Here is a 9,645-nt window from a genome sequence, read left to right on the forward strand (position 1 = left end):
AGTCCTTGCCAAGTTCTGCAGATCTCGGCCTGGCAGCTCTCCAAGCCAGATAAGCTCTGTGACTGTAAATCCTCCTTTGAAAGACTTTGCTAGATGTGAATGAGTGGAATTCACAGTCAATTAATAAAAGGGGTTTTTGTGGGGACAAAGGAGTTGGCTTCATGCTCTTGGGAAGCCTAGCTCAGAACACAGCCAACTCACCATGGCCAGCGTGCAGCTGGAGAACTCGCCAAGGCCAACTCACCAAAAACAAGAACTAGGTGAGACATGATAGCAGCCTTCCAATATCTGAAAGGCTGCCACCACGAAGCTATTCTCCAAAGCACCAGAAGGCAGGACAAGAAGCAATGGATGGAAACTTGTTCTGACCCCCCTCGTTTCACACCCAAGCACACTCTGAGCCAAAGATAAGTTACGGCATTATTTAACAGACAGGTCCTTGGCAGCAAACTGGCACAGACAAGCTTGGGCAGCAATAAACATAGATAAGGCTTGGCAGCAATCCAGCCTGCCAAGCTTCTAACAGTGTTCTCCGACATTCGATCCTGTGTTGAGTTCTGCAAAGAGGGGCGTGTGCACAAGTAGTCTTTTTATAGTCTGGAGAGGAGCCTAATGACCACCAGCTGAGTGCAATTACCTCCTGTAACTGCGCAACTGTTCCTGACGCCTATTAGTTCTTCGATGGCGTGCATCCAGGAACAGCTCAATACTGGCATCCGGCTCGCTCTCCCTTGTCTCCTCCCCACTGGTCCAAGGCTCAGGTGCCTCCTGGTAGCCAACCAGCCTCTCTGCGTCCTGCTCGGAGTCGGAACCCTGTCCAGGGTCCTCCACATCCTCCAGAGCCGATTCATAGGGCCCCTCGCTGTCGGAGTCTGGTGGCAGCTCCACCGGCTTCTGCTGGGCCACAACAGAAACTCATGAAGGAGAGAAGCAGCCTGGAACTCAGGAGAAATTTCCTAACAGTGAGAACAATTTGCCAGTGGAAAGGCTTTTGTTCCACTGAATTTTTCCGACTAGCCAGATTCACTTAACTACTGTGATAAAATTCATAGATGAATTTTATCAAACAGGTTTCCTATTGGCCAAATGTGTGCAGCAGGTGGCTGGTCGTGTGTGTTTGTGTGTGTGTTTGTGTGCGTGTGTTTGTTTGTTTGGAGGCAGGAAGACTCTGCTCTGGATTTCTCATTTTCTGTTCTCCTCCCGTAGGTCGCCATAGCAGGAGCCCCCGTCACCGTCTGGATGGCTTACGATACCGGATACACGGAGCGGTACATGGACGTCCCGGAGAACAACCAGCAAGGCTACGAAGCGGGCTCAGTGGCCCTGCATGTTGAGAAACTCCCTAACGAGTGAGTATTATGGGATATCCAATGGGAGGGCATTGAGGAAGCGGTACAAGGATGAGCCCCACACACACACAAAATTCACATCTTCACATTGAGAAGGATAAGTCACGCGAGGTTATCCAAACCGCGAGGTTAAGCAGCAGTAGCGGTAGCTCGTCTGGGTGGTTCGTGCAAGTAGTCCTCGACTTACAACAGGTCATTAAGTGAGCGTTCAGAGCAGGGGTGGGTTCTACTGTTACTGCCGGTTCGCTCGTGCGCAGTTCAATGGAAATTGTTCTGCGCATGCGCGGAACTCCCCCCCAAAAAAGATGGGGATGGTGGCAACAGGGGAACCGGTTTGGGGGCGCGGCCAGCCTGGGTTTGCTGTCGGTTCTGCGACCCAGGCCGGCATACCATTACCAGTAGGAACCCACCTCGGATTCAAAGTTACAACAGCGCTGAAGAAAGGGACTTTGGACCGTTTTTCACACTTTGGACCGTTGCCTCGTCCTCACGGTCACGTGATCAAAATGCAGATGTTTGGCAACTGACTCGTATTCCTGACGGTTGCAGTGTCTCGAGGTCACGTCACCCCCTTTTGCCACCTTCCAACAAGCAAAGTCTGAATAACAAAGAGTTTTCACGGCCGTAGTGGGCCGTGATGGCTCAGCGGTTAAAGACCCTGAACTAGTCAAATTGGAAAGCTGACAGCCTGGGTTTGAGACCCGAGCGCTGCTGGATGGAGTGAGCTCCCGTTGCTTGCTTCAGCTCCAGCCCACCGAGCAGTTTGAATGCATGCAAAATAACTCTCTCCATTATTAAGATAGAGGCCTCCTTGTCTGATATACATGTCTAAATCAACCAGAGCTTGGAGGTCTTCTGGTCCATCCCCCTGCTCAAGCAAGAGACCCTTATCCCATTTTAGGCTGTCCAGTCTCTTCCTAAAAACCTCCAGTGATGAAGCACCCACCCCTTCTGGTGGTAAGCTGTTCCACTGGTTAATTTTAAGTTACTGGGGAAGCCAGATCCACTTAAGATCTGTGGCAAGAAAGGTGGTAGAATTCTGGTTTGGGGGGCATTGAACCTGTCTATTCAGACAACCCACCGAACCTGAAATTAACCCCTTGCCTGACTTTGATTACATCGGACTAGATTCACAAAGCCTGCAGAATTGCACCAAAGGTCAAACCCACGCTTTGCTTCCGGTGTTAATTCGTTGATTTGATTTATTAAATGTTTATCCTGCCCATTCCCTCAAAAAGGTGGATTTTAACTGACCTGTTTATAAAAGACAAAGGTGGTCGGATTTGGGAAATTTGCACCAAGCCAAAAGCAAATAAACCCATATTATGGCTTAGCGTGAAAATGAACACTTTCAAAATATATCTTTTTTATTTTATTTGATTTTTTTTAAACATTTTTTTTAATTTTTACTAAACAAACAACACACACACAAATCATCATCTTACATTACATCTTGTAGAAAGTGTGTCAGTTGGTTACAATTAGCTTTCGTGCATCTCTTCCAGAGTCATTACTTACATTCATATCGAATATTTAAGTTCTTGATGAGTCTTAACTTTCAACATATCATAGTTCTCATTTAACTGAAATTGTTTTAAAGTCCTTTTGCCTAGAATAATCCATAGTTAAAAAACACAACCACCTAAATGGCATTTCATTAATTATTACAGAGTCATCCAATAGCCTTAACATTAGTAACAGGAATTTTAGCAGTGGGGTAGGGATGCCCGGAGGGAACCAAGAGGAATCGAAACCAAACCATCCCATCCCGGGGGACTCAAGAAGACACCAAAGGAATTTTTGTACATTGACTGATAACCAGGCAGGTGGCTGTGGAAAAAGATACAAAATGTTAATTTGCATGTGAAAATCTCAGATCCAGCTTTGCTGCTTCTTTAACCAATTTGGCTTTAGTAAAGTAAATTTTTTTGTCTACTTCTGGACCAGGAGTCTTTCTTTCCTAACTGACCAAGTAGGGACGGTTGACACTTATCCTGGATCATTTTTCCACTCTACCTCCTAGGCCCAACCGCTTGCTGATCCTCCATGGGTTTCTGGATGAAAACGTGCACTTTTTCCACACCAGTTTCTTGATCTCCCAACTAATCCGGGCTGGGAAACCGTATCAGCTACAGGTAGGTGAGAGAGCTGGAAATGAGGAGGGCACCGTCCCACCTGCTGGGAACAGAGGACCATTGCAGTTGGTAAGGTGCAGGTCCCTGCCAGTAGACGTTTCATGACCTGACTAGGTAACATCATCAGTGCCAGAGGGGAGTGGGGTTTGTGGAAAGGAGGAGGACTGTGGAATCCTTGGTGTTCTCTGAGCTGGGTTGTTTTGTTGCAGACTTCATTAGGTAACATCATCAGTGCTAGAAGGGGGTGGAGTTTGCAGAAAGGAGGAGGGAGTGGGGGAGAAGGACGAGTACATCAACGACTGCAGGGTCCTTTGTACTCCCTGTTTACGGGCTGGAACTTTCACATTCCCCTGAATAAATCTTGCTAAAGAAAACTTTGTAAAATTCATGAGTGGGAAGGACAGTTACCAAAACGGACGCAGCTCTTTTGCATCGATCAGCCAAACATTAAGGTTTAAAAAGGACTGTGGAGGCATGAATAGATCCTGTTCCAGCCTTAAAATGGAGAAGATGCCTTTTTTGGACCAATGCATTAGCAAGAGCACTTGGACTTATATACCGCTTCACAGTGCTTTACAGCCCCTCTCTAAGCGGCTTACAGAGTCAGCCTCCTGCACCCAACAACTTGGTTCCTCATTTTACTGACCTCGGGAGGATGGAAGGGCTGTCAACCTTGAGCCCGTCAGGATTGAACTGCTGGCAGTTGGCAGAGTCAACCTGCAATGCTGCATTCTAACCATTGTGGAGAGGGAGGGAGAGATATTGATTGTAGGTAGACGATAGGTAGGTAGCTAGATCGATAGACTGATAGAGCAATAGATAGGGTAACAATAGCAATAACAATACCAATTAGACTTATATACTGCTTCATACTGCTTTCCCGTCTTCTCTAAGCGGTTTTACAGAGTCAGCCTATTGCCCCCAACAATCTGGGTCCTCATTTTACCCACCTCGGAAGGATGGAAGGCTGAGTCAACCTTGAGCCAATCAGGATTGAACTGCTGGCAGTGAGCAGAGTCAACCTTCAATACTGCATCCTAACCACTGCGCCACCACAGCTCTGTGCCATTATACCTCTGATCTATCCACCATTGGTCTGCATCTCCTTACCTCCGGAACTTACTCTGGAGTCGAAGTCCATGCGCATCGCAGAATGCAGTATTGCACGTGAATTCTGCCGACTGCCAGGAGTTCGATCCTGACCGGCTCGAGGTTGACTCAGCCTTCTGTCCTTCTGAGGCCGGTAAAATGAGGACCCAGATTGTTGGAGGGCATTGGCTGACTCTGTAAACCTGCTTAGAGAGGGCTGTAAAGCACTGTGAAGTGGTATATAACTCTTAAGTGCTATTGTTAAGAGCTATCCCAGGCAAGGAGATTTTAGGATCCCAGCGGCTGGAGAAGAGATCAGTTCCAGCATGGGGCAACCTGTGCTAGATAGATGGATTAAAGGGGCTGAGGTGATGAGGACAGAACAGAGGGTAGGGATTTCTCACTGTGGCCTTAGAAGCAGGGGAGGGATTGAAAAATGTTAGCAACTGGTTCTCTGCCCAGTTGATGGATGGGCGTGGCCATGGGGGAATCGCCTAATCGGCTTCGCTTCCTTCACCATAGCGGGGGGGGGGTGTTTTTGCCCTCCTAAGCCTTCGGAGACTTTCCTTGAGCCTCTGGGGGGGGGGGGCGAAAACGGCCTCCCCCAGATTCCATAGGCCCCCCGGAGGCTGGAAATGAATCAGTTTCTGTACTTCCGGTACTTCCGATAGGCCTGTTTTTTCCCCCTCCCTAGGCTCTGGAAGCTGTCTTCAAGCCTCCGGGAGGCAAAAATGGCCTCCGCTGGACTCCAGGCCCGTTTCCGGACTTTCGGGAGGCCCATTTTTTGCCCTTCCAGAGCCTCCATGCAGGCCCGGCATTTAACTGGCATCCAAAAGAGGCCGCATGGAGACTCCTGGGAGTGGAGGGGCAAGGTGGGCATGGCCAGCCAGTCCTTGCAACTACCGGTTCGGCGAACCAGATTAAAATTAACATCCGGTTCGCCCAAACCGGCTGAATCCCACCCCTGCTTAGTAGTTCCCCCATCCTTACAGTTAGGTCCAAGGGGAATCCCCGCCCCCCTGAAAGGCTGTTCTGAAAGGCAAGACTCTTAACCCCGTTCTCTTCCCTTTCTTCGTCCCGCAGATCTATCCAAACGAACGACACAGTATTCGTTGCCCTGAGTCCGGGGAGCACTACGAAATCACGCTGCTGCACTTTCTTCAAGAATACCTCTGAGAGGGCGGATGGGCCCTCCCCCTCCTGCTCCCCCCCCCACTTCTGCCGTGGACGCCTACATGGTTCCCGCGCTCTGCTCCCGCTGCTTCTTTTCAGCCACGGGCAGCCTTCGAACGCAGAGCACAAAAACCCGCCTCGGGGGGAGGGGGGCACACCTCTCCTTGCGCTGGGCCCCAGGGAGGCCCTCCTGCTTTCCAGATGGCGCAACTCTAACTTTTGTTTTTTCCAGCCTCTCTTAGGGCTTTTTCTTATTCTGTCCCACCTAACACTCCCCCCCCCCAAACCCATATCCCCCTCCCCAAGTATTTGCTGCTACTTTCTTTGTGCTGGAAATAAAAGACGGGCAGTTCCCCCACCCCCCATCCCACCTCGCCTCTTCGACTGTCTGTCTGTCTACCTGCTAGAGTTCTGTGTGTGTCTCCCTGTCCCCCTCCCCCCCCCCCCCATCTTCCACCTTGTTGCTGGCTTGGCTCCCCCCACTCCCCTGCCTCGGATGCTGGACGAGACCCTTTTCCTGACTTTAGATGGGCTCAGAGCGCAAGGACAAAAAAGAGGAAGGCAGAGGAAACTGAGAGGGAAAGAGGGAAATTGACTGGAACGGGGACTCAGGGAGGGGGATTGTAAGGGGGCTCTATTTATAAGCATGTGGTGCTGCTGTCTTGGATCTCCCCCCAACTCACCCTTCTCTCCCCCACCCCCTTCCCCAGCATGTTTGAAAGGTGCGAGCCACCCTTGTTTACCTATCCGGAAACCAGGCATAATGGTGGCTGAGTTTGGTTTGGGATTTTATTTTATTTCTTTTTCTTTTTTCTTTTTAACAAAATTAGCTTTTCTTTAGCCTTGTGAGATTATTTATGGAAGTCTTTTTCTCTCCCTTTCCTCCCCCCCACTTTTTTTTTTTTTCTGGTTACGTCCTAATCTCCCTCCTGTCCTGTCTCCACATCTTGCCATTGAGGGAGGGGCCCCGGTAAAGTTAAGGCATGGCTTCAGTTCTCTGCCGGTCAGCGACTGTAATTTTTTTGGTCTCTCTCCTCCCTCCCCTCCACTCCCGACGGATGTTGCTTGTTTGTTCTCTTTGCGGTAGCACTCTGCCCTCCGTCTCCCCACTCAGCATAAACAGCAATTCCGGAGGAGATCCGGGAAGAAGAAGCGGGGGGGGGGGGTTGTCTCACGCGTCGCCCCTTTTGGAGAAACTTTCAGCCGGCTTGCTCCTGTCTCCCCTCTCCCGCCGCCGCCGCCCGCACTCCTGGCCTGACCGTCGGCTCCTGCTTCCCCCTGGGTGGGGTGAAATGGAAAGCAAGAAGGAAACATCCGACCTGTCCACGAAACGAGAAAAAGTCAAAGGAAATTCGAACCACACACACACACCCAAAACAAAAAAAGAAAACCCCAACTCCCCCCTCCCCAGTATCTTTAAGTGCGTATTATGAAAAGAAAATATTTTTATGGATTCTTATTCTTTTATAATTATGAGTGGTAAGATGTAGTGACTCATTAAACTATTGGAACGAGGCACATGGTTTGCTTTCTGCCTGGTGTGTGGTGTTTTGTTTTTAAAACCTGTCTCTTTCTTATTTTGTCTTTTAAATTTGGTGGAATCACCTCTTGGGGGAAAATGAATAAATAAATGAGGATATGGGCCCCGAAGGGTTTGGGAGCCGATTTTGTTTTTCCTAGTCTGACTTCCTGGGATTGCAGGAATGAAAAAAAAACACCCACTACGGGTATAGGACTACCTATACCTCTGTGACTTACTTAGGACCACAATTGAGCCCAGAATTTGGGTCGCTAAGGGAGACATTTGTTAAGGGAGACTTGCCCCATCTTACAACTTTTCTTGCCTTGTTAAGTGAATCCCTGCAGCTGTTAAATTAGTAAATGGTTGTTCAGTGAATCTGTCTCCCCCATTGACTTGGCTTGTCAGAAGGTTGTAAAAGGGGATAACGTGCAACCGTCATAAATGCGAACCAGTGGCCAAGCTTCCAAATTTTGTTCCTGGGACCAGGGGGATGCTGCAACTGTCATAAGTGTGAGAAATTGTCATAAGCAGAGGTGATATTCAGCCAGGTTGCCCGAACCGATAGCGGAAACCACGAGTGGGCACCTCATCCACCTCGGCTCTATGCCATCCTATTTAGGCACGTTTTTGAGGCGCAAGCGCAGAAATGCCATGTGCGCCCACAAATTGGGCACACGTGTGAATTGAGCAGGCGGGCGTAGGACGAACCAATGGGAACAAAATGTGAAACCCACCGCTGGTTCATAAGTACCATTGCAACTTCAAACACTCAAAAGACTTCTTTCCATTTGGAAACCAGATGATTTCATTAGCTGCTTTAATGACTCTACAGGGAGTGTTCCACTTAACAACCAGTCACTTAGTGACTGTTTGAAGTTACAACCACCCTCCCCGAGGCTATTTACAACCTGGATTTGAACAGACATTGCCCCTCCCCCCTCCTTCCCGCAGTCACGTGATTGCATGTTGGATGGTTGGCATCTCACACACATTGTACCATCTGTTCACATGAGCACAATTTGCAACGTGTTTTCTGCCAGGAAGCAGCATTTAATGCACTTAGTGACTTTTACATCCTCAGTGATCCACTTCACGGCTCAATTACGGTCATAAGTCGAGGACTATGTATTTTCCCTATTCATGTTTTTCTCTCTCTCTTTCCCCTCCTTTCCCTAGAAGCCTGTAGATCTTTCTAGCACAGGGGTCCCCAACCTTGGCAACTTCAAGACTTGTGGACTTCCAGAATTCTGGGAATTGAAGTCCACAAGTTTTGTAAGGAGTTGAAATTCTGGGAGTTGACGTCCACGAGTTTTGTGGGAGTTGAAGTTCCGAGATTCTAGGAGTTGAAGTCCACAAGTGTTGTGGGAGCTCTGAGAGTTGAAGTTTTGGGATTCTGGGAGTTGAAGTCCACAAGTCTTGTGGGAGCTCTGAGAGTTGAAGTTCTGGGATTCTGGGAGTTGAAGTCCACAAGTCTTCTGGGAGTTGAAGTTCTGGGAGTTGAAGTCCACAGGTCTTCTGGGAGTTGAAGTCCACAGGTCTTCTGGGAGTGGAAATTCTGGGAGTTGAAGTCCACAAGTCTTTTGGGAGTTGAAGTTTCGAGATTCTGGGAATTGAAGTCCACAAGTCTTCTGGGAGTTGACGTTCCGAGATTCTAGGAGTTGAAGTCCACAAGTCGTGTGGAAGTTCTAGGAGTTGAAATTCTGGGAGTTGAAGTCCACAAGTCTTCTGGGAGTTCTGGGAGTGGAAATTCTGGGAGTTGAAGTCCACAAGTCTTGAAGTTGTCACGGTTGGATACCACTGTGCTTTCACCCCCTACTGAAGAATAGGTAAAGCATGCTTAGGTTGAACCCAGAACTGGCCTGCAGAAATCCATAAAACCCAAGATGGGAGCCCGATTAAAATATTTTGCTTTTCTAGGGAGGTCGTCAGGAATTCGATGGCTTCTGAGCTGGAGAGCCAACGCCCTGATCAGGGTAGTTATTTCGAAAGGACTTGAGTCCTGTGAAATGCAAATTTCGTCACTGTGACAAAGTGGTTGAGGTGTAAAAAACAAAAGAAGCAAAAAGAAAAAATGTGCAGGACCTCAACTTCTCCACAAAGGAAATCCAACATGAGCTAAGAACTTCTTAGGCGATGAATCCGGTCCTTTAAAGCCAGTTTGTAGTTTTGATTGTCGCTCACAATTTTGCTGTCACAAAATGGCTGCTTCTGAATACCAGTCATTTCTGGCACCTGATTCTTTCTTCTTTTTTTTTTAAAAAAGGACATCCTGCTTAGTTTTTCGGCCTTGTGTGATTCTGTAGACCTGACACCTTTAACCCCATCCGGCAAAGCTTTGTGGTAACTTCACAAAGCAGGCCTCGCAAGCTTTGAGGTA

At 48.5% G+C, this 9,645-nt stretch overlaps 1 protein-coding gene across 1 annotated transcript in view; it reads left to right on the plus strand.

Annotated features, from left to right (window-relative positions):
- DPP9 (dipeptidyl peptidase 9) overlaps nucleotides 1-7,264 on the plus strand; it is a 51,245-nt gene extending 43,981 nt beyond the window's left edge. Inside the window, 3 exon segments of the mRNA XM_087703339.1 lie at nucleotides 1,207-1,349; nucleotides 3,373-3,484; nucleotides 5,657-7,264. Coding sequence (XP_087559465.1) covers nucleotides 1,207-1,349; nucleotides 3,373-3,484; nucleotides 5,657-5,749 — 348 coding nt within the window. The 3' untranslated portion in view covers nucleotides 5,750-7,264.
- The last annotated feature ends 2,381 nt before the right edge of the window (nucleotides 7,265-9,645 follow it).

Source organism: Thamnophis sirtalis, unplaced genomic scaffold (assembly GCF_051295495.1).
Source record: "Thamnophis sirtalis isolate CommonGarterSnake01/CBP01778 unplaced genomic scaffold, rThaSir2_p1.2 scaffold_1, whole genome shotgun sequence".
NCBI classification, from domain to species: domain Eukaryota; kingdom Metazoa; phylum Chordata; class Lepidosauria; order Squamata; family Natricidae; genus Thamnophis; species Thamnophis sirtalis.